The sequence below is a fragment of the Oryctolagus cuniculus genome, chromosome 3 (assembly GCF_051225735.1).
Source record: "Oryctolagus cuniculus isolate XC-2025 breed Fujian yellow rabbit chromosome 3, ASM5122573v1, whole genome shotgun sequence".
NCBI lineage: Eukaryota > Metazoa > Chordata > Mammalia > Lagomorpha > Leporidae > Oryctolagus > Oryctolagus cuniculus.
This window is the reverse complement of record NC_142869.1, coordinates 141781931-141807586: the sequence shown is the minus strand read 5'-3', so window position 1 is coordinate 141807586 and position 25656 is coordinate 141781931. Positions and strand designations below refer to the sequence as shown.

Sequence of the window (25656 nt, the reverse complement as noted above, 5' to 3'; positions counted from 1 at the left end):
TGTTTTTCTGATTTAAAAAACAAACAACAAAACAAAGGAAGTCAAAAAGGAAAGAGATTAATAGGCTAAATACGCAAAAGTTCTGTATAGTATATGTTCAATGAGTTTTCCTCTCTCCTTTTTTCTCTTCTTCTTAGCAAGCTCTTTCCCATGGTGACCCATTCATTATCTGTTTTCCTCTGTTAATCCTTGATCCCATTCTGCCCTCTAAAGAAAGTACTAAGTTTTCTTTCATAGTAGAAGAGAGTAGATGAGCAAGCTTCGATCTGAGGGTCATGCCTGAACTTTACCACATCACGGGACCTTTCTCAGCACTAGTTTTCTTATTTGTAAAATAAAATCAATAGAGTTTACCTATCACATAGTTAGCTGCTGATGAACTTTATGTTCATCATGGAATTCAAACTTTAAAATATTATAGGATAAAAATTTTTTAGGTTAAAACTATTATACACACACACACACACACATATATATATATACACATATATATAGTGATTATACACACACACACACACATATAATGTGAGTATGGAATAACCTGATACATAAGCTAAGATAGAGAGACCAAGAGTTATTAATTGTAATAAACTTACTATAACCCAAAACCAAAAATATCTTTTAAAGATTTATTTATTTATTTGAAAGGCAGAGTTACGGGGTGGGGGGACTTCCATCCACCGGTTTACTCCCCAGCTGGCCGCAACAGCTGGAGCTGTGCCAATCCAAAGCCAGGAGCTTCTTCTGGGTCCCCCAAGCAGGTGCAGGGGCCCAAGGACTTGGGCCATTTTCTACTGCTTTCCCAGGCCATAGCAGAGAGCTGAATGGGAAGTGGAGCAGCCAGGTCTCAAACTGGCATCCATATGGGACGCTGGCACCGCAGGTAGTAGCTTTACCTGCAACACCACAGCGCCCCCTACCCCCCCAGTTTTTCTTCTTAAAAAAAGTCAGAACACACACTGTACTCCTCAGAAATAAGACCTCAACCAGTACTCTAAGTTCCTATATGCATGGGGCCAGCACTGTGGCACAGTGGGTAAAAAGAGTTTATTTATTTGAAAAGCAGAGACACAGAAAGAGAAGGTGGGAAACAGAGGGAGAGATCTTCCACCTGCTGGTTCACTTCTCAAATGGCTGCAATGGCTAGGGCTAGGTCAGGTTGAAGCCAGGAATCAGGAGATTTTTCTGGGTCTCCCACAAGGGTGAAGGGGCCCAAGCACTTGGGCCATCTTCCATTGCTTTCCCAGGCCCATTAGCAGGGAGCTGGATCAGAATTGGAGCAGCTGGGACTCAAGCCAGCACCCATAAGGGATGCAGGAACTGTAGGCAGAGGCTTAACCTTCAATGCCACAGCACCAGCCCACCAAAACTGCGATATAATAAAACAACAAAAAAAGTTAACACATTGGTTCAATGTTCATCCTATACTTCTCATTTAAATTAAGTTACATTTCTCAATAATAGCTTAAAAACAATCTATCAATCATCACAGAAAAGGTAAGGTGAGAAAACAAATATTCAATCATTTTTCCAAAATCATTTTTTTTTTGCTTTTTTTTTTTATTTTTGACAGGCAGAGTGGACAGTGAGAGAGAGAGAGACAGAGAAAGAAAGGTCTTCCTTTGCCGTTGGTTCACCCTCCAATGGCCGCCGCTGCAGCCGGCGCACCGCGCTGATCCGATGGCAGGAGCCAGGAGCCAGGTGCTTTTCCTGGTCTCCCATGGGGTGCAGGGCCCAAGCACCTGGGCCATCCCCCACTGCACTCCCTGGCCACAGCAGAGAGCTGGCCTGGAAGAGGGGCAACCGGGACAGAATCCGGCGCCCCGACCGGGACTAGAACCCGGTGTGCCGGCGCCGCAAGGCGGAGGATTAGCCTATTGAGCCACGGCGCCGGCCCCAAAATCATTTTTAAAAATTGTTTGTTTATTTTCATCTACTTGAAAGACAGAGCAACAGAAAGAGGAAGAGGGAGACTCTGGCAGATCTTCCATTCTCTAGTTCACTCCCCAAATGCTTGTAACATCCAGGGTTGGACCAGGTCAAAGCCAGGAGCTTAGAACTCTTATCAGGGTCTCTCAGGTGAGTGGCAGGGGTCAACACACCAAGCCATGCTTTGCTGTCTTCAGAGTGCATTATAAAGAAGCTGGAGTGGAATCAGAGTAGCAGGGACTTGAACCAGTACTTGGATATGGAATGAGGGCATTCCAAAGTGGTTGCTTAACCTGCTGCTTTGCAATGCTCATCCCATTCTTCCAAAATCATAAGTAGTGTGCGAATAATCCATGTCATGACTGTCAGTTTTACAAGATTAGTAATTTATTTAGTATTTCTAAAGATCCAAGTTTTAAATTACATTTAAGAGCACGAAAAATACCATAGCATCCTGCATTAAGCCAATAACAGAATAGAAAGACTTAAACGGGTAGATGAAAAAACTTTACAAATAAATACAATATTATTTTTATATTTATTTACAAATAAATCTTTTTTTTTTAAAGAAAGATAAATACCAGCATAAACTATCCACTGGCTACATCCAGGAAGATAAATGCAATTTCAGCAAAATGGTAGAGCTGGAAATTAGCTTACCTTGGGTTAACAGAATGAAAGGGGCCAAGGAAATGAAACAAGCAGATGCTAATGGAACCACCCATTCAAGAAAGCTTACTTTAAGCCTTTATTTTACCATTAATAATGACTCTGAATGTTGACTTTCACAAAGAAATATTTTGTTTCTAGTTTTCAAACTACAAAATACTCATCTTCTTTACTGTTCTAAAGTAAAAGGACCAAAGCATCTAATATATTAAAATATAAAGAAAGAAAAGGGGCTGGCGCTGTGATATAGCAGGTAAGCTGCCACCTGCAGTGCTGGCATCTCATATGGGTGCTGGTTCTAGTCCCAGCTGCTGCTCTTCTTATCCAACTCTGCTATGCCTGGGAAAGCAGTTGAAGACGGTCCAAGTCCTTGGGCCCCTGCACCCATGTGGGAGACCTGGAAGAAACTCCTGGCTCCTGGCTTTGGATCTTCAGCTCTGGCCATTGAGGCCATTTGGGGAGTAAACCAGCTGATGAAGATCTCTCTTTCTCTCTCTCTCTCTCTCTCTCTCTGCCTTTCAACTAAATAAATAAATACATTTCTAAAAAGAAAGAAAGGGGCGCAGCGCGCTGGCCGCAATGTGCTGGTCGTAGCAGCCACTTGGGGGCTGAACCAACGGAAGGAAGACCTTTCTCTCTCTCTCTCTCTAACTCTGCCTGTCAAAAAAAAAAAAAAAAAAAAAAAAAAAAAAAAAGGAAGGAAGGAAGGAAATCCTGGTACTCAAAAAATAATAATAATAAAATAAAGTATCTAACTTACTGCTGTGAAAGCAAGTGGCAGAGTTTATTTGGGGCTGAAACTTTATAATGAGTCCTGTTAGATTACGAGAAGGGAAGTCTTTATTCAGCAGATGCAGCCCAATACAGCGGAAGTCAAAATGTAGAAATAGATAAGAGTAAAGCAGATGTAAAGAGAAGAGAAGCAGCCTGAGAGAGGCAGATAACCTAAAAAAATGGTGAACCACAGAAAGATACAGGTTTCCATGGAAGGAGTTACCTAGGTTATGGGTGGTTCTCCGCTTCGTTCCTGTTATTCCTAAAACTTTGTTATTTTCAAGATACTTATGCTTCACTTAAAAATTTTTTTGGTTTTACTTTTTCCCTAATACAAATGCAAATATTGGCTCACACAGACTCAATGTCATAGAAAAGCATCTGCTTTCATGATTTAGGTCAAACTCACCTCTGCCACCTTTCTAACTGCAAGAACAGTTTAAATGCTCTTTAAACAGTTTTAATCTTCATAGACATTAAAGAATCTCTGACTTCAGGACTAAGCCATCATAAACAATGTGGGAGAGAAGGTATCTAGAAAAGCTATTATCCACGTTCTTGTAGTATGGGATTTAGAACTGATTCCTTTCTCACTTTCGTTCTGATCACAAACATACTGCTCAAAACTCAGCACTACTTTATGGAAAATGCACATCTTCTGAGGAGTTCTAATTTCTTTTGAAGATTTTATTTATTTATTTGACAGGCAGAGTTACAGACAGTGAGAGAGACAGAGAAAAAAGTCTTCCTTCCGCTGGTTCACCCCCCAAATGGCCACCACAGCCGGCGCACTGCGCCGATCCAAAGCCAGGAGCCAGGTGCTTCTTCCTGGTCTCCCATGTGGATGCAGGGACCCAAGCACCTGGGCCATCCTCCACTGCCCTCCTGGGCCACAGCAGAGAGCCGGACTGGAAAAGGAGCAACCAGGACTAGAACCGGCGCCCACATGGGATGCTGGCACCGCAGGCGGAGGATTAACCTAGTGCGCCACGGCGGCGGCCCCAGCTGTCACCACTTTAAATATGCTGTCCATGTCCTGAAGACCTTTTTTTCTTTTTTTTTTTTTTGACATAATTTTTCATAGGGCACTTTTAACAGATCTGACAGAAACCAATGAAAAACACTTGCCATCTAAGAACTGTGTAAACAGAGAGAATGGTATTTCACATATCTGAGATAAAGTAAAATCACCAGATTTGACAACATTAACCATTTTGGCTGGAACACAAATTTAAAGAGGTCCTGTAGTAAAGCTAAAAACTATACCATAATAATGTGACATTATAACACTCTTCACTGAGACACTCAGGAATGCAGAGGTCACTTTGATATTCAACTCTAAGTCATCATTTAAATTTATCTCCCTTTGGAAATCCATTATTTAGGTATAATGGGATTTGCTTATTTTATATTGTGGCTACCCTGTTACTTTCTTAAACCCACAGGTTTTTTTTTTTTTTTTTTCCCTTCTTCTTTAAGGTTTATTTACCTGTTTAAAAGTCGGAGCTACAGAGAGAGGGAGACAGACAGAAACTTCATCTGCTGGTCCACTCCTCAAATGGTCCCAACGGCCAGGGCTGGGCCAGGCTGAGACAGGAGCTTCATCTGGGTTTCCCACATGGGTGCAGAGGCCCAAAGACTTGGGTACCTATATACTATGTTTGGAGCTTAACATTCATATTACCTTGGTCTTGGTCTTCCTAGGTCAGTATTATAACCCCAGCCTCTCTACATAATCTGCTCATATTTTTAGGAGGACAGGGACAGAAATTAATGCCTATATAGCTTCAAAGCATGTTATCTTTCTATGAGTCTAGTGGTTTCAAGGTTTTTGAGACCAAAGCACTTGAGAACCTAAGAACTATGAATCTTCTTCCCCTCAAAATGGGCTTACACATAAAATACTATAATTTTAAATGATTCACAGGTCCCTTGAGGCCCATCCACTGCCCCCAGAAAAAACTCCTTACTGCTTCTAACAAATCTGTTCACAGTAAACTTCCTGAGAAAATGACCCCGTACTTTCAATTGCCAATTCTAAACACAGTGCCTAGGATGTGGTGAGCACTCAACTGTTCCAATAAATATTTTCTGAAAGGAGTGAGCATTGTGATACAATGGGGTAAGACACCACTTGGAAAACCTACATTCCATATTGGAGTCCCTGGGATCAAGTACTACCACCAGTTCTGATCCAGCTTCTGACTAACGTGCATGGGAAACAACAGATAAAGCCCCAAATACCTGGGCCCCTACCATCCATGTGGGAGACCCAGATGGAGTTCCTGTTTCTGAGCTTCAGCCTGGATCAGCCCCAGCCACTGTGGCCATTTGGGGAGTGAACCAGCAGGCAGAAAATCTCTTTCCTGCTGTTGCTCTTCCTTTCAAATAAATAAAAATGAGTAAGTAAGCATTTAAAAAAATCTTCTGTATGAATGGATGGATGCAGACAATGGCTAGATGACAGGCACAGATCTCTGCACTGCTTCACAACCTACCATGATAGCTATTTAAATGCTGTCAAACAGCTTTTAAATGCAGACTGCATCTAAAAACCAATTATTTACAGGAAATGTACATACTAGCTTACATCCCAAAGCCTCTGAGATTTAATATGATCCACATTCTACATTCTCCAGGAAAAACTTTAGGGAACAACTACTGTTTTTCTATGTGCCATAAAGCAGCCACAGAATCTATAAAATTGTATAAATGGAGACAAGATTTTTCTGTAACTTCAGATGCAAGGAGAAAATTATCAAGGTTTTATTGCATAACTAAACATTTTAAATACTACAGAAAACATGAAATGTTGGGAGTGGAATTCCATCTTCATTTGGAAGGGACTAACGGCTTAGAACCACCTGATTTCCTTATCAAGTTTTTCAGCTCAAATCTAATGACAGATTTTAAAAAATATATAGTATGAGGGGCCGGCGCTGTGGTGCAGCGGGTTAAAAGCACTGCCTGCTCCACTTCCAATTCAGTTCTCTGCTAATGCTCTTGGGAAAGCTGTGGAGGATGGCCCAAATCCTTAGGCCCCTGCACCCACGTAGGAGACCTGGAGGAAGCTCCTAGTCCCTGGCTTCAGATCAGCTCAGCTCTGGCCATTGTGGTCATTTGGGGAGTGAATCAGCAAATGGAAGACCTCTTTCTTTCTCTCTGTCTCTACCTCTCTTTGTAACTCTTCCTTTCAAATAAGTAAGATGAATCTTAAAATATATATATATATGTAGCATGAAAAATCAACATCTACAATAGAAAAAGAAGTACTTTAAGATAGACTAGGTTAAAATATTCATTCCAGAAAGTGAGAAATAGTTGCATTTATGCTTTGAGTTCTGAGTGAATGGAGTAAACTTATTTTGAATTTTTAGTTTTCTGATCTACAAAGTAAAAGGAAAGCTTCCCAAGAAAGATAAAGAGTATGTTCAATGGTACAACCAAAGAAAAGATTTCATTCATTTAGTGAATATGCTTAAGGACAAGGAATAGCTTATTTCATAGGGAAGAGAAGACACTGTAGAGTACACTGTAACACTGGAAAGGTAATGCGAGACTATTTTAGAAGGCTTTGGAATGCCAGGCTAAGATGTATAGCCTTTAACCAAAAGGCCTGTGATTCTCAAAGAGGAGTAGGCTGACCATTAACGAGACAAGATCAATCCGTAATAAAGTCTTCCATCATGGGGCCGGCACTGTGGCACAGTGGGTTAAAGCCTTGGCCTGAAGCACCCGCATCCCATATGGGTGCTGGTTCTAGTCCCAGCTGCTCCTCTTCTGATCCAGCTCTCTGCTAGGGCCTGGGAAAGCAGTAGAAGATGGCCCAAGTCCCTGGGCCCCAGCACCCACGTGGGAAACCGGGAGGCTCCTGGCTTCAGATCGGCACAGCTCCAGCCATTGTGGCCATCTGGGGCGTGAACCTGCGGATGGAAGACTCTCTCTCTCTGCCTCTCCTCTCTCTGTGTAACTCTGATTTTCAAATAAAATAAATAAATCATAAAAAAAAAGTCTCCCATCAAAAAGAAGCCAATTACACTTAGTTTCACTGCTGAATTCTACTAAATATTTAAAGAAGTATCAACACTAATTTTTCTGAAATTACTCCAAAAAGTATAAGAGAAGAGAATTCTAAGAAATTCATTCTATGATATATCATTACCCTGATACAAAAATCAGACAGGGACACAACAACGAAAAGCTATAGGCTGATACACAGATGCAAAAATCCTCAAGAAAACTCTAGCAAACTGAATCCAATAACACATTAGAAAGATTATTCACCACGACCAAGGGCTCATCCTAGGGAGGCAAGGATGATTCAACATTGACCAATCAATAGATGTGATATATACCACAAGAACATAATGAAATACAAAAATTTTATGATCACCCCAATAGATGCAGAAAACACATCTGATACAGTCTAACATCCCTTTGTGACAAAAACTTTCAATAAGTTATGCATATTAGAAGCATACTTCAATACATAAAAAGCCATTTATGGGTCCAGTGCTGTGGTATAGCGGGTTAAGCCATGGCTTGCGGTACCACCATCCCATATGGGCATCGGTTTCAGTCCCAGTTGCTTCATTTTTTTTGTTAAAGATTTTATTTACTTATTTGAAAGTCAGAGTTACAGCCAGAGGGAGAGATGGAGAAAGAAAGGTCTTCCGTTTGCTGGTTCACTCCCCAATTGGTCACAATGGCCACAGCTGAGCCAATCTGAAGCCAGGAGCCAGGAGCTTCTTCCAGGACTCCCATGTGGGTGCAGGAACCCAAGCACTTGGGCCATCCTCTAGTGCTTTCCCAGAACATCTGTAGGGAGCTGGGTTAGAAGTGGAGTAGCTGGGACTTGAACCAGCGCCTAGATGGGACGCCACACCACAAGCAGATGTTTAACCTACTATGCCGGTCACTTCTGATCCAGCTCCCTGTTGTTGATCTGAGAAAAGCATCAGAAGATGGCCTAAGTCCTTGGGTTCCTGAACCCACATGGGAGACCTGGAATAAGCTCCTGGCGCATGGCATCAGCCTGGCCCAGCTCCAGTCATTATGGCCATTTGGAGAATGAACCAGCAGATGGAAGACCCCTCTGTCTCTCCTTTCTCTGTAACTCTGCCTTTCAAATAAATAATTGTTTTTAAAAAGCTACTTATAACAAATCAGCAGGTAATGCCATAGTAAATGGAGAAAAGTTGAAGACTTTCCCTCTAAGATTTGAAACAAGACGAGGATAACTACTTTTAACACTTTTATTCAGTGTAGTACTGGAAGTCTTTGCCAGAGCAATTAGCTAAGAGAAAGAAATAAAGGACATCCAATCTGGAAAGGAGAATGTCAGTTTGCTGACATGATCTTAAATATAGAAAATCCTGAAGACTCTACCCAGAAGCTATCACGTGTCTCCCTCTCTGTCACTGTCTTTCAAATAAAAATAAATCTAAAACAGAAATGATGTTTTTATAGAACTAGAAAAAAACACTATTAAAAATTATGTAGAACAAAAGACCCTGAATAGCCAAAGCAATATTGGGCAAAAAGAACAAAAGAGAGAGGTATTATACCACCTGACTTAAAACCAAACAGAAAAGTGTGATATTGGCAAAAACAAACAAACAAACAAAACAGACACATAGACTAAAAGAACAGAACAGCAACTGCAGAAGTAAACCCACCAATCTACAGCCAATTGATCTCTGACAAAGTGCTAAGAACATAAACTGAAAAAAGATAGTTGGCAGTCTTTTCAATAAAACAGTGCTGGGAAAATTAGATATCCACATGCAGAAGAATGAAACCAGACCTCAATCTCTCATCATGTACACAAATCAACTCAAAATAGATTGAATATCTAAATATAAGACTTGAAGCCATGAGCTACTAGAAGAAAACAAAGGAGTAAGCTATCAGGACATTGTAATGGACAAAGATGTTTTGGATCAGATCCCAAAAGCACAGGAAACAATAGCAAATATGGACACCCTGGGAGGTATCAGATGATGGCTGAAGTGTCTGGGTCTCTATCATCCACCTGGGAGACTTGAAATGAATTCCAGGCTCCTGGATTCAGTCTGGCCCAGGGCTAGCTGTTGCAGGCATTTGGAGAAGAAACCAGCAGATGGTAGATCCTTCTCCCTCTTTCATGTAAATAAAATAATTAAAAACATAAACAAAAAAATGGGAATACACCAAACTAAAGAGTTTCTGCATACTAAGGAAACATTCAACAGTAAAGAGACAACCTATAGAATGGAAGAAAATATTTGCAAGTAATCTATATGACAGAGGATAATAACCAGAATATATAAGGAAATCAATAACAAAAAGACAATCCAATATAAGAAGGGGCAGTAGATCTAGACAGACATTTCTCAAAGGAAGACATACATACGGCCAAAAGGTAGACAAAAGAATTATTAACCTCACTATTCATCAGATAACTCCAAATCAAAACCACAATAAAATATCATTTTACTTCAGTTTAACTTGGCTATTATCAAAAAGATAAAAAATAAAAAAATAATGGTGATGGCGAGAGGGAATAGAGGGCACCCTTGAACACTGTTGGTAGGAATTTAAATTATTAACTACAGCCATTAAAGAAAACAGTATGGAGGTTCCCCAAAAAACTAAACATCTGGAGCCATCATGTGTGGCATGGCAGGTAAAGCTGCCACTTGCGGCATCCACCTTCCCATATGGGTGATGGTTCTAGTCCCGGCTGCTCCACTTCTGATCCAGCTCCTTGCTAATGCACCTGGGAAAGCAGCAGAAGATGGCCCAATTCCTTGGGCCCCTGTACTCGTATGGAGACCTGGAAGGAGCTCCTGGCTCCTGACTTCGGATGGGCCCAGCTCTGGCCACTGCAGCCATTTGGGTAGTGACCCAGTGGATGGAAGATCTCTCTCTCTCTCCATCTCTCTCTCTCTATATATATATAACTCTGCCTTTCAAATAAATAAATCTAAAAAAAAGAAAAAAGAAAAATAAAACCTAAAAATCCAGCTACAATATGATCCAACAATCTCACCACTGGGCATATATCCAAAGGAGATGAAATCACTCTGTAGAAGATGTTCATTGCAGCACTATTCACAACAGCAAAGAAATAGAAACAACTTGTGACTATTAACTGATGAATGGATAAAGAAAACATGGCGCGCACTCTCTCTCTCTCTCACACTCCGCTCTCCTTTCTCTCACCTCTCCCCCACCCCACCCCCAGCCCATTGGGCTTTCTCCACCTGACAATAAACCTTTCCTCTTTAAAAAAAAAAAAAAAAAAAAAAAAGGTGTCAGGATGGCTGAGTGGTCTTAGAAAACATGGTACATATTCAAAATGGAATACCATGCAGTCATAAAAAAGGATGAAATCTTGTCATTTGCAACAACATATTTGGAAAGTGGAGGTAATTGTGTTAAATGAAATAAGTCAAGCACAAAAGACAAGTACTACATGATTCACTCTTACGTGGAAGTCTAAAAAGGCTGATCTCATAGAAGCTGAGAATATAATGGTAGCTACCAGAGGCTGGGAAGAGTAGGAGGGAGGGAGGGATGGGGAAAGGTTGATTAATAGAACACAGATAGAAGAAGCTCTGGTGTTCTATTGCACAATAGGATTACTATAGATAATGACAATGTATTGTATCTCCCCAAAAGCAAAGCAAAGCACACCAAAAGAAAGGATCTTGAATGTTTTCATCATAAAGAAATGCCAAATGTTTGCAGGTAGTTTAAAATGACTGGACATTACACAATTTAGACACACTGAAACACCACATGGTATTCCAGAAATATGAATAAATATTTTACATTAAAATTTTTTTAAATTTCATAAAACAGAATTATAAAATTGGGGGAAGGAGAGAAGGGGAAATCAGAGGATCAAAACTGGGAGAGACATACAATTCAAAAAAAAGCAGAGCTAAAATTCAATTATTTGAGTTGACTTAGGCATTTAAAATTTCCAATAATTTTTTTAAAGATCTATTTTATTTATTTGAAATAGTTACAGAGGGAGAGAGGGAGGAGAGAAAGAGAGAGAGAGAGAAAGAGAGAGAGAGGTATTCCATCTGCTGGTTCACTCCCCAGATGGCCACAATGGCTGGAGCTGTGTCACTCCAAAGCCAGGAGCCAGGAGCTTCTTCCGGGTCTCCCATGCAGGTGCAGGGGCCCAAGCACTTGGGCCATCTTCTACTGCCATCCCAGGCCACAGCAGAGAGCTGGATCAGAAGAGGAGCAGCCAGGACTAGAATCAGAGCCCATATGGGATGCCGGCATTTCAGGCCAGGGCATTAATTTGCTGCACCACAGTTCAGCCCCAAATTTTCAATAATTAATTAATGGCCATCAAAGGGAACCTTGAGTGTTTTTTTTTTTAATCACGAAAATTAAACCATGTTCCTAACATGGTATTTAGAAACATGTTGAAGAAAAATAAAATTAACATGCAATACCAGGATTCAATTCAGATCTCCTGATTTTGCAACCAGTATAGTTTCCATTAGTATATAGATGCCAACAATTGAAAGAGGTATTTTGGGAAAGTGAGTACGACATGTGGAATGGACTGGATGAGGCAAGAAAATAGAGGCAAGGAGAGAAGTGCTACCACTTATAAGCACTCCCCAAATATCCACAGGTTTACTATTTTTAAAGAGATGTCAGTGACACAATATTTGGATTTTATTGCTTAAGTCCAAATCAAAAGTTTAAAATTGGACATCTTGTTAAAATTAGTATTCTATAATGTCCCCAATGTGTGATTCATGGGCTGCAGATACATAAGTAGAGAAGTTATTTTATATGTCCCTAAATCCCTACACATACCAATCTGTGTCCAGATATGCATATCTCTAGCATTATTTTTCACATTTATGTGGAATTTGCAATTTATAAAGTCATATTAATTTAACAGGTTTGAATTCAGTCTAGTTCTTTATCCTACATTTTCTTTTATGCAGGTCTGACACTGGTCTAAGAGACAACTAGATCATTTTAAAAATTCACCTGAGGGGCCAGCGCTGTGGTGTAGGCAGGTTAAGCATCCGCCTATGACACAGGCATCCATCATGTGCACCACTTCCACACCCAGCTGCTCCACTTCCAATCCAGCTCCCTGCTGATGGCATGGGAAGGCAGCAAAAGATGGCTAAAGTGCTAGGGCCCCTGCACTGGCCTGGGAGACCCGGAAGAAGCTCCTGGATCCTGATCAACCCAGTTCTGGTCACTGTGGCCACTTAAGAGAGTGAACTAGCAGATGAAAGACCTCTCTGTCTCTCCCTCTCTCTGTCTTTAACTCTGCCTCTCAAGTAAGTAAGTAAATCTTTAAAAGAAAAAAAAAAAAAGAATTCACCTGAAGTAAAGATCTCTGTCTTAAAGCATTAAGCTTGCCTATAATTTCTACTTATGCAATGGACATTAGTGGTTATTGAATACCAGGGCTCTATATTAAGCAAAGGGAGATACAAAGATAATTAAGTCCCAGTGTCTAGCATTAGAGGCTGACTTTCAGTCTACAGAACTCAGACATGTAAATGTTTATGAATCTAATTAACCAAGTGCTATAGAAACACAGAATTCTTTAACGTATAAATAAGAAATTAAGTCTATCTAAATGTTAATGTCTTGCTTTCAGCATTATCCTTTCAAAACCCTTTTGCCAAACCAAATGTCAAATACTGACACCAAAAAGCAAAGGTAACTATTCTAAAGGTAAATACAAAACCTAAACACTCTGCCAAAAACATGTTAGAACTGATAAATCTGGTGAAGCTGTACGTTAAAAAAAATACAAAAACCAGTAGCTTTTTTGTGTTATTGTTTGTTTAAAACAAGCTACTTTTTTTGTATTTTTTTAAAAAGATGTGTTTATTTATTTGAAAGGCAGAGTTACACAGAGATCTTCCATCTGCTGGTTTACTCCACAAATGGCCTCAAGGGACAAGGCTTGGCAGGTGAAGCCAGGAGCTCCTTCCAGGTCTCCCATATGGGTGTCAAGGACCCAATCACTAGGGTCATCTTTCAGAATTCCAGGCCATTAACAGGAAACTGGATCAGAAATGGAGCATGGGTCAGCACTGTGGTGTAGCAGGTAAAGCCGCCCCATGCAGTGCTGGCATCCAAATGGGCGCTGGTTCAAGTCCCAGCTATTCCACTTCCAGTCCAGCTCTGAGCTATGGCCTGGGAAAACAGTAGAAGATGGCCCAAGTACTTGGGCCCCTGTACCCACATGGGAGACCTGGAAGAAGTTCCTGACTCCTGGCTTCGGATTGGCCCTGCTCTGGCCATTGCAGCCAATTGGGGAGTGAGCCAGGGGATGGAAGGCCTCTTTTTCTCTCTGCCTCTCCTTTTCACTCTGTTTTAACTCTGACTTTCAAATAAATAAATAAATCTTCAAAAAAAGAAAGAAAGAAAAGAAAAAAGAAGTGGCGCAGCCAGGCTACAAATAGCACCCATATGGGATTCTGGCATCAGCATGAGCATTGCAAGGTGGTCCCTTAACTTGGAGTCACAATGTTGGCCCCAACAGTAGCTTTTTAATATGCTAATAATCAGCTCTAAGAAAGAGAATCAAGAAGACATTCCAATCACAATAGCCAAAAACACACACAAAAATAAAATATTTAGGAATAAATGTAACCAAAGTAAAAGATCTCTACACTGAAAATTATAAAACACTGATGAAAGAAAAGAACACAAAAATAGAAAGATATTCTTTGGTTGTGGATCGGAAGAATTAATATAATTAAAATGTCTAGGATACCTAAAGCAATCTACAGATTAAGTGGATACCTACAAAAATGCCAATGGCATTCCTTACAGAATTAGGAAAAACCATCCTAAAATTCATATGGAATCAGAATAGCCAAAGTGATCCTGAGTAAAGAAGGTCAAGCTGGAGACATCACAACACCTAACTTCAAAGCATACTACAAAGCTATAGTAATTAAAACAGCATGGTACTGACATAAAACTCAACACACAGACCAATGGAACAGAAAAGAGATACAGAAATCAATCCACGAACATACAGCCAGCTGGTTTCTGACAAAACAAACACGAGAGAGAGAACATTCTCTTCATTAAATGGTGCTGGCAAAACTGAATGTAAACATGCAGAAGAATCAAATTAGATCCATTCCTCTCACCATATACAAATATCAACTCAATCAGGGCCAGCGCTGTGGTGTAGCAGGTAAAGCTGCCACCTGCAGTGCCGGCATCCCATATGGGCACCAGTTCAAGACTCTGCTCCACTTTCGATCCAGCTCTCTGCTATGGCCTGGAAAAGCAGTAGAAGATGGCCCAAGTCCTTGGGCCTCTGTACCCCCATGGGAAGACCTGGAGGAAGCTCCTTGCTACGGATCGGCATAGCTCCAGCCACTGCAGCCAACTGAGGAGTGAACCAGCAGATGGAAGACCTCTCGCTCTGCATAACTCTGACTTCCAAATAAATAAATAAAATCTAAAAAAATAAATAAATAATCAACTCAAGATGGATCAAAGACTTAAATTTAAGACATGAGATTACGAAGGAACTGAAAGAAAATGTAGGAGAAAACAATTCAAGACACAGGTAAAGGTGATGACTTCTTGGAAAAGACCCCCAAAGCACAGGCAACAAAAACAAAACCAGACACGTGGAATTACACCAAACTCAGAAGCTTCTGTGCATCAAAGTAAACAATCAACAGAGTGAAAGGCATTCAACATAAAGGGAAGAAGTATTTGCAAGCTACCTGAAAAAGGATTATTATCCAGAATATATCAGAAATTCAAAAAATTCAACAATGAAAATAACCAATCCAGCTAAGAAATGGGTGAAGGACCTCAACAGACAGTTCTCAAAATAAGAAATACAGGGGCCAGCACTGTGGCGTCACAGGTTAAGCCACTGCCTGAAATGCCAGCATCCAATACTGGCAGCTTCTGCTCCAGCTCCCTGCTAATGCACCAGAGAAAGTAGAAGATCGTGCAAATGCTCGGGCCCCTGTACCCAAGTGGGAGATGCAGATAAAGTTCCTGTCTCCTGGCTTTAGACTGGCCCAGCCCCAGCCTTGCAGTCATTTGGGGAATGAACCATTGATGGAAGATCCATCCCTCTCTCTCTGAAATTTTGCCTTTCAAATAAATAAAGTAAATCTTTTAGAGAGAGAAAAAAGAAGAAGAAATACAAATGGCTAACAAACATATTAAAAATGTTCAACATCACTAGCCATCAGGGAAATGCAAATCAAAAACCACAATGAGGTATCACCTCACCAATCATAATGGCTATTATCCAAAAGACACAGAGTAACAAAAGATGGTGAGGATGTTGAGAAAGAACTTTTACATATTGTGGGAATGCAAATTAGTGTTACAGTGAAAACAGTATGGAGATTTCCTAAAAAATTAGAAATTGATCTGCTATATGATCCAGCAATCCCACTACTGGGTACTGTACCCAAAAGACATGAACATGTTGGATCAAAGATACCTGCACTAACATCTTTATAGGAGCATTGTCCACAATAGCCAAAATATGGAATCAACCAAGGTGTCCAGTATCAGATGAGTGCATAAAGGAAATGTGGTATGTATGTGTATATATACATATATGCAATGGTTATTCAGCCATAAAAAAGAATGAAATCCTATCATCTGCATCAAAATGATTGCCAACTGGAGGACATCATGTTGAATAAAATAAGCCAGATACAGAAAGACAAATACCATATGTTCTTATATGTGGGAGCTAAAATTAAAATAAAAATCAATAAACAAAAACAAAAAAGAAATGCCTGTATCAGTTTGCCTACAGTGTTTTGTCAAACTTCAAATCTTTGTCAAATTGTTAAGAGTGATATGCTACTATAATTTTAATGAGCTGTGACTATTTTAAAATTTACTGTATTTGAATGAAATACATTTTTTCATTTGATTATTATTGACAGCCCTTAGTTATATTTCTGCTGAACTATAGTCTTTTTAGTTTTCATTTGTTGAGCTCTAAATGTTCATTTAGGGGAACATTAAGAATTTGATTATAATGTAAATTAAAAATGCTATCTCAAAAATAAAAAATTTCAATAAAAATAAACAGTTGTTTAACATTCCAAAAGGAAATACAGTAAAACATTCTTGAGAATTAACACTTGAGGTAAATTTTTATTATACTATGTCAATGAGCCACGACTGTAGTTAGGCATTCACTTCTGTCTTTGTGGTTAAAATATAAAAATCTTCGGTTGAACACCCATTAAGTTGCCTGTAATTTAAAACACGGACAATAACAAGTATTGGTGGGGATGCAGAGAAACTGGAACCCTCATATACTTCTGGCAGAATGTAGAACACACAGCAGCTCTGAATAACAATCTGGTAGTTCCTCAACAGTTAAACAGTTACCATGTGACTGGCATCTACCAGAAATGAAAACATACACTCAAACAAAAACCTGCACAAAAATGTTCATAGTAGCATTATGCCTAAAAGCCAGAAAGTGGAAACTCAAATACCTATCAAGGGATAAGTGGATAAACAAAACATGATACCCACACAATGGAATAGTATTCAGCCATAATAAAGTACTATTGATCCATGTTACAACATAGATGAAACCTGAAAACATGCTAAGTGAAGTCAGTCACAAAACATCACATATATATTTTTATGAAACATTCTATGGCGACAAGATGGATTATTGGTTGCCTAGAGACACTATGAGTGGATAATGGGTTTCCACTAACATGGATTATGAAATGTTCTAAAATTGATTGTGGTGATGACTGCACAACTTCATGAATATACTAAAAACTACTGAACCATATACCATAATTGAATTTTATGCTAGGAAATTGTATCTCAATAAAGCTGTTATTAATTTTTAAGAACCTATAAGCCATGATATTGAATAGTAACAATGAAAACTTTTGTACTTAACTAGCCTCTGCAGCATCAGGTCTTTCTAGCTTTCAGTCTTTCCTTCATTTTTGTTTTCTTTTTTTTTTTTTTAAGATTTATTTTATTTATTTGAAAGACAATTACAGAGAGAGGGGTCTTCCATCCTCTGGTTCACTCCCTAGATGGCCACACGGCCAGAGCTGCGCTGATCCGAAGCCAGGAGCTTCTTCCAGGTCTCCCACGAGGATTCAGGGACCCAAGGACATGGGCCATCTTCAACTGCTATCCCAGGCCATAACAGAGAGCTAGATCGGAGTGGAGCAGCTGGGACTAGAAACTGCACCCATATGGGATGCCAGTGCTCAGGCCAGGGATTTAATGAGCTATGCAACAGTACTGGCCCCTTATTTTTGTTTTCTAATATTTCAAGTCTACACTTTGAAACTTTTTAATCAAAACACAAAGCTCTTATCTTTTAAAACTATACCTACACAACAATCATTTCAAAAAAGAAAAAATATGAAAAGTACTCTATTTCTCATTAGGAAAAAAAAAAAGACAAGGCATGTGAGCAGAGCTCTCCTTTCCACCTATGTCTTCCTCAACTTCTACAACTTACTTTCACAATATTACACGAAGGGGCCAGTGCTGTGGCATAGCAGTACTGGCCTCAAGAAGCTGTGGAAGATGGTCCAAAAACTTGGGCCCCAGCACTCAAGTGGGAGATCTGGATGGAGTACTGGGCTCCAGGCTTCAGCCTGGCCCAGCCCCAGGCTTGTGGCCATTTGGGGAGTGAACCAGCAAGTAGAAGATATCTCTATCTCTCTCTCCCCCTTTCTCTCTGTAACTCTTGCCTTTCAAATAAAAATCTTTAAATAATTTTTTTAAATGGAAGGAAATTATACTCAGACTTCACTTATTCTGTACTCAACCCATAGCAATCTGGCTTTTCCTGTACCCCAGTCCCAAAGTACTTCTGGTCACCACAGTACTCCTCCTGCCACGTGATAGGTACTTTGTCAACCTCACTTCTCCAGTGCTCCCAGCATTATCTGCCTCCTGTATGAACTCCTTTCCGTGAAGCTCTCCCAGGCTTTTCTGACATCTCTGGTTCCCATCCCTCCTCTATGACCACACCTCAAGAACAACCACTAGCCAATTCTTTTGGCTGCTCTTCCATGCTGACCTATTCAACCTAAACCTAGTCCCTCTATATGCTTGTGAGGTAAGCCAATCCACTTCCCAGGCTTTCAACTACTTCCTACATGCTTATGACATCTACCTAAATCTTCAACTCTATCTTGCCAGCAACCCTGATTTCCACCTTTTTTTTTTTTTTTTTAAAGATTTATTTTATTTATTTGAAATGCAGTGTTACAGAGAAGGGTAGAGACCAGAGAGAGAGGTCTTCCATCCACTGGTTCACTCTTCAGATGCCTGCAACAGCCGGAGCTGCAACAATCTGGAACCAGGAGCCAGAAGCTTTTTCTGGGTCTCCCACATGGCTGCAGGGGCCCAGGACTTGGGCCATCTTCTACTGCTTTCCCAGGCCATAGCAGAAAGCTGGATCGGAAGTGGAGCAGCTGGGACTAAAACCGGCGCCCATATGGGATGCCAGCGCTTCAGGCCAGGGCGTTAATCCACTGCGTCACAGCTCTGGCCCTGATTTTCATATTTCTACTGCATGTCTTTTTAGGTAACTCAGCTTTTTTTTTTTTTTTTAAGAGATTGATTCATTTATTTGATAGGCAGAGTTACAGAGAGAGAGAGGCAGAGAGAGAAATCTTCCATCTGCTGGTTCACTCTCCAAAATGGCCACAATGGCCAGAGCTGAGCAGATCTGAAGCCAGGAGCTTCTTCTGGGTGTCTCACATGGGTGCAGGGTGCAGGGACCCAAGGACTTTCCCAGGAAGGATGCTGGATTCGAAGTAGAGCAGCTGGGACTCAAACTGGCACCCATATAGCATCACAGGTGGTGGCTTTGCCTGCTATTTATCCTCTTCTCTCTTGAAACTTCCTCCTAGAATCACAAGTGAATCTTTTTTAAAGGATTTCTTTCTTTATTTGAAAGGCAGAGTGGAGAGAGAGAGAGAGAGAGAGAGAGAGAGAGAGAGAGATCTTCCATTCACTGTGTAACTCCACAAATGGCTATACCGGCTAGCGCTGAGCCCATCTGAAGCCAGGAGCATCTTCTGGGTCTCCCACATGGGTGTCAGGAACCTAAGGCCTTGGACCATCTTCCCATGCTTTTCCCAGGCACATTAACAGAGAGCTACATCAGCAGTGGAGCAGTCAGGAATTGAACTGGTGCTTACAAGGGAGACCAGCATCACAGGCTGGCCTCAACCTACTATACCACAGTGCTGGCCTCATCTCCTTTAAAAAAAAAAAAAATTTTTTTTTTGACTGAGTTACTTTCTTACGGATGAGGCAGACACAGAATGAGAGCCTCCATCTACTAGCTTACTCCCTAAATGCCCTTATCAGGCTGGGGTAGAGTGGCACTGGCCTGGGACCAAAGCCTGGAGCCAGGAACTCGGTTCAGAACTCTCACTTGAGTGGCAAGACCTCCATTACTTGAGCTATCAGTGCTGCCTCCCAAGATCCACATTCACAAGAAGCTGTTGTTAGGAACCGGAATTGAACCCAGGTAACTCTGGCAAGGGATGAAGGCTTCTTTAACTGCTGGGTCAAGTATCTGCCACCTCTTCCCATAATCTTGTTTGGTCCCCTTTACTTGTTTTTCCTCATTTATCCCTTTCCCTACCATATGGTACCTCTTCTAAAGCTTGGGTGATAATGATAGCACTATCTGGTATCTGTAACACAAATCAAGATGTTACACCACTGAACTTTTTTCTCCTTTGTAACTCATGTGTAGTGAATCACTGAGATGTCTTTCTTAATCCTTATCAGATCCACTGTATACTCTGTGTTCCCCTTGTCTTAGTTCAATTCAGGGTCTCACATACCACATTTTTTAACAGATTCCTAAGTGTCATCTTTCATACTGTCATCAGAATCAACTTTCTCAAACTTTCTCTGCTTCTCCCAAGAAGCAGAGCAGTGACGCTGAGATTTTTTTTTAACAGAAATCTATCTGAGTGATCCTAAGCGAAGACTCACAGTAATCTTCAGGAGCAGGCTAGGGGAGGGGAATGGGGAAACACTGCTGACGTGTCAGGTCAGCACGTCTGTTTTCTGAACACCTCCTCACTTGCCCTGTGACTTAAGAGTTGCAGTGCAGAACTGCCCACAAGTACTATTATTGGTCTATAGAATAAAATCTAAATATAGCGTAGCTGTAAGACCCTTTAAAATCCAACCCCTACCTATCCCAGCATCACCCTTCGCTTTTACCGTGTACAAGTGCTGCCTCACTACCTCTCAAAGCATGATCAAGAGACCTTCCCACCATTTCAAGGGATCTGTATAGAGTAAAACCTAAACCTGTCAATCATGAATGTGTATCACGCTACCTTGTAAACTTACTTATCATGACTGTAGTCCACTAACCTTGTAAAGACTAAAAGTCAACATAGCTTAGACCAAGTTCTAAACCTTACACAAATTGTTTGCTTGCTAATTTGGTTATTAGCAAAATCAGCATGTTTTCAACAGGTAACAATCTGGGAGCCATAGTTTACACAATCGCAGTACCTTAATTTCTTTCTCTTTAAGAAGAGGGCATAACAGGCCAAGGCCAAGCATAGACAACCCACAGAATGACAGCTGGACAAGTGTCTATATTTAATGGTAATCAGAAATTAAGATGAAGACTGGATAACTATATGAACATGCATACATTACTGACAGTTATATAAACTGAGAACTTTTTCAAGAAAGTTATTTATAGGGGACCAGTGTTATGGCATGGCCAGTTAAGCTACTGCCTACAACGCCAGCAACCTATATGGATGTGGGTTCGTGTCCTGGCTAGTCCACTTCCCATCCAGCTCCCTGCTAATTCATCTGGGAAAGTAGTGCAAGACAGCCCACATCTTTGACCCCTCCACCCACACAGGACACTCGATTGGAGTTCCAGGCTCCCAGAACTAGCCTAGAGCAGCCCTGGCCGTTTGGGGAGTGAACCAGAGGATGGATAATCTCTCTCTCCCTTTCTCTCTGAAATGCTCTTTCAAATAAATAAATCTGTAAAAAAGAGTTATTTATGAACTTGTATTGAATTATTTCACATCTCTACTACTGGAAAGATATGTAATAATAAAAACAGGCATTTTATGAGTGTTAATCACAGAATTATATACAACAGCAGAAAATAGAATGGATTAAACGTTCAACCCTAGGGAAATGGTTATGCTATAAGATAAGTCATCAGGTAAAACATTACACAGCCACCTAAAATTATTGTTACAAAGCTGTTGTAATAATAATAAAAAAGCTCTTATAAAAATGTAAAGTTAAGGGGCTAGCATTATGGCATAGCAGGTAATGCTGCCTGCCTGCAGTGCCGGCATCCCATATGGGCACCGGTTAGATCCAGTTCTCTGCTATGGCCTGGGAAAGCAGTAGAAGATGGCCTAAGTCCTGGGCCCCTGCACCCGTGTGGGAGACCTGGAAGAAGCTCCTGGCTCCTGGCTTCAATCGGCACAGCTCCAGCTGTTGTGGCCAATTGGGGAGTGAACCAGCGAATGGAAGACCTTGCTCTATCTCACTTCTGCCTCTACCTCTGCCTCTCTGCAACTCTACCTTTCAAACAAATAAATAAATCTTTAAAAAAATTTGTAAAGTTAAAAAACCAGGAAGGTGTATGTTTGGCCTAATTGTTAAAACATCACTTGGTACCCCAAATTCTCATAGCAGACAGCGTAGGTTCAAATCTTGGTTCCATTCCCAATTCCCATTCCCCCCATCCTGGGGGGCAGCAAGCAATGGCTGAAGTAGTCAGATCCCTGTCACCCCTGTGGGAGACAGCCCTGGGCTGCTGTGGGCATTAGGTGAGTGAACCAGAGGATGGGAGTTCTCTCTCAAATAAATAAAATGAGTAAAGACAAAGTCATTTCAAAAAACTTAAAAAGGAATACAAAATGGTATATGTAGTTAGGGTGACACAGAAGCATTAAAAACATTAACAGAGATAACAGAAGGCCATATAAAATATGGACAAAGGACCATGCTTGCTGTCAGACAAGTTTGAATGCCCATTTCACCTTTCTAAGTGTAAGGCATTTCTTAAAAAATTATTTATTTATTTATTTGAGCAGTGGGGTAACAGACAGTGAGAGGGAGAGACAGAGAGAAAGGTCTTCCATCTGCTGGTTCACTCCCCAAATGGCCGCAACAGCAGGAGCTGGGCCCATCCAAAATCAGGAGCCAAGAGCTTCTTCCGGGCCTCCCATATCAGAATTTAAGAAACAAATCCGGCCGGTGTCGCAGCTCACTAGGCTAATCCTCCGCCTTGCAGCGCCGGCACCCCAGGTTCTAGTCCTGGTCGGGGCGCCGGATTCTGTCCCGGTTGCCCCTCTTCCAGGCCAGCTCTCTGCTGTGGCCAGGGAGTGCAGTGGAGGATGGCCCAAGTGCTTGGGCCCTGCACCCCATGGGAGACCAGGATAGGTACCTGGCTCCTGCCATCGGATCAGCGTGGTGCGCTGGCTGCGGCGGCCATTGCACGGTGAACCAATGGCAAAAGGAAGACCTTTCTCTCTGTCTCTCTCACTGTCCACTCTGCCTGTCAAAAAAAAAAAAAAAAAAGAAAGAAAGAAAGAAATCCATCAGCTAATCTATTCTCTTTCCATGACAGAGACACAGTTCCTCAGCATTCCATCAAGGGAAAAAGTACCAGCTACCAGCAGTCTTAATTATAGCTACTGCTTATCAAGCCAGGAAATTTAAAAAAATAAGCACCATAAAAGAACAGCCTTAGTCATCAAATCTCCAATGCAACATCACCTAGCTATATGTGTATTACGGAAGAAAAAGGAAACCCAGGTAGTCCTTAAGAACAAAAATCTACCCTAGGAATTCCTGACTCATCCCCAAAGCATGAGCCCTCCGGCTGCTTCCCCTGTGCAGGAGTTCAGCACCTGCTCAGAGGGCCTACATCACAACACGAGGCTCCTTCCTCACACAATGTGCCCAAGGATAACGAGATGAGTAACATGCAAGCAAAAATTAGCCAGGGACCATTCCACCTGTTCTACCATAGCCAAGTTCTCCAATAACTGAATAAAACAAGTTTTAAATATTTTAAACACCCAAAGGAAAAATTTTAACTTTCGCTACAGAGCAGTAAAACAAGGGGCTCCATCCAATTATTGTAAACAACACCATTCGAAAGATACCAACACAATGAAATTCTCACAAAGCACTGCTTCAGAAATACATACATAGACCAAATATCACGAGAAATGCTTATTATAAGAAAGAGACTGCTTAATCTGTAGCTTCAAGTCTTCAAAAAATACCAACAAAACCTTAACCCCTGTCCTCTATGACTGGTCTGGGGAGGTGGGTCTCTCAAAGCTCATTAATAAGACAATATTGTGTAAGGCCAGGGACCTACCTAAGTTGTTAACCCCTTTAACACTCAAGCTTTACCAAAGCCTCTTTAGAAGGTGGAAAAGTATTTCAGTACTAAAAACCATTTCACCTGCACCTTAAAAACGAACGCGCTTCGAAACAAAAACCAGCCAGTCTGCTCCCCATTCATTTTTACAGACATTTAACTGTGTATCTCCCAAGCGCATTTCGCAGTGAAGTCATTATTCTCGGAGGAGTACCTTAATCCCCCAGGAGCAAAAATTTCCCTCCCTGATTTCCCATTCCCAACCCCCGCCAAGGCTAAGGGAGCAAACCACTTCCCAAAGTCCCACTTCCTTTTCCATTCCAGAGACCTCCACGGTTTCCAACGCCCTGGTCTTGCGCAATATCCGTAGGAGCAGCCGCCACAACCACCGCCTCCTAAGCCGGGAAACAACCCTAGAGGGAACATTGTCCAGCAGAAAAATAAAAGGGGCGGGGAGGGGGTAATGTAAGGAAGTCGACTTCTGGTCCCACGCCTTGCAATCTGACCCCCTCACCGGGGTCTATCTAGGGCAATTTCACCAACCAGCCTTTTAACCCTCGCCTCCTCTCGAGCCGGTCTGCACTAGCAGAGGGCGGAAAGTGAGGGGGAAAGGGAGGCGGGAAGGTTATCTCCCGGTTCAGGGCTCCGGCCGTGCGTCGCCTCCGCCCCACCAGGACTATTGTTCCCAAGTTCCCCACCCCCACCCCGGATAGGAAGTGATAGTCACATCCCCTCCGCCTGCGCCAGTGTTCCCTGGGGAGTCCAAAATAGGCTTCCTTAGGCAGATCCCCCTACCCACGCTTTCGCCCTTCAACCTCAAGTCACTCTGACCCCAAGACCACCTGAAAACGTGGGTCCCAGGACAGGAGACGGGACCGGACGGACGAGGTTCAATGCAAAAGAGGTGAACCGTGAGACTCCTTAACGACAAGCCTTGGCCAAACGCTGGAGGTAACTGCGAACCCCGAAACAGGCAGAGGTCCTACCTTGCTGCCTTGGGAGACCGGCTTGGGCAAGGGGACACCACGAGCGAATGCCAACCTTTGCACCCCCGAACCCCCGTCAGCCGCGATGCACTGCGCCCCTGCCCGCAGCCAGACACGCTGCCTCGCCCCTTCAGAAGGGCCAGAGGTGTGCAAAGGCGAGCCCTCCACCCCGGCCTGCACCGCACCCGCCTCGGGCTCCTGGCCCGAGAAACAATAGGTGGTCGCGGGGGGCGGTGCAGGCTGAGAGCTTGGCCCCGGGGCCGCGCCCTTAACGCCCTGGGCGCCCGCAGCAAGGGGCTGCAAAAATCGGGAGCAGAAAGGAGGCCGAGGGGCGGAGGCGACCTCCAGCCCGCGCCGGCCCGCGGGACCACCCGGCCCTCGGCGCGGGTGCGCGCCCCCTCCCGCCGCGCACCTCACCGCCGCACACAAAGCGCCCGCGGGCCGGCTGGGAGAGCCGGCGGGGGGCTCGGGTGCCGGCGAGGGGAGGCGACAGCGAGCTGGAGAGACTCACCATGAAGTCCCGGGCGAAGTTGTCCTCCCCATTGTGGTCCGGACTCTTCATGGCCTGGACCCTCTGGATGAATTTCCTCAGGATCTCCACTTGCTCCATCCTCCCGCGTCCCCCCGGCTGCGGTCGCTGGCCCCCCCGCCGCCCGCCCGCCCGGCGCAGAGCCCGCTCCGTCTTCCCCAGCTCGCTCCCCCTGCCGATCCCTCCCCGCCCGACCCCCGCCCAACCCCGCCGCTCCCTCCTCCTCCCCACCGCCTAAGGCGGTGGCTGAGGCGGCACCGGCCCCGGCCCGGCTCCCGACACCACAACTTCCAGGAGCAGCCGCCGCTCTCCGACAGTACGAGGCGAGCCGCTGCGGCTAGCGCCAACCC

General features: G+C 42.6%; 1 protein-coding gene across 1 annotated transcript in view; it reads right to left on the bottom strand.

Annotated features, from left to right (window-relative positions):
• PTPN12 (protein tyrosine phosphatase non-receptor type 12) overlaps nucleotides 1-25423 on the bottom strand; it is a 97739-nt gene extending 72316 nt beyond the window's left edge. Inside the window, exon 1 of the mRNA XM_070071196.2 lies at nucleotides 25289-25423. Within this exon, the coding sequence (XP_069927297.1) occupies nucleotides 25289-25387 (99 nt within the window). The 5' untranslated portion in view covers nucleotides 25388-25423. The remainder of the gene's footprint in view (nucleotides 1-25288) is intronic.
• Nucleotides 25424-25656: the final 233 nt, after the last annotated feature.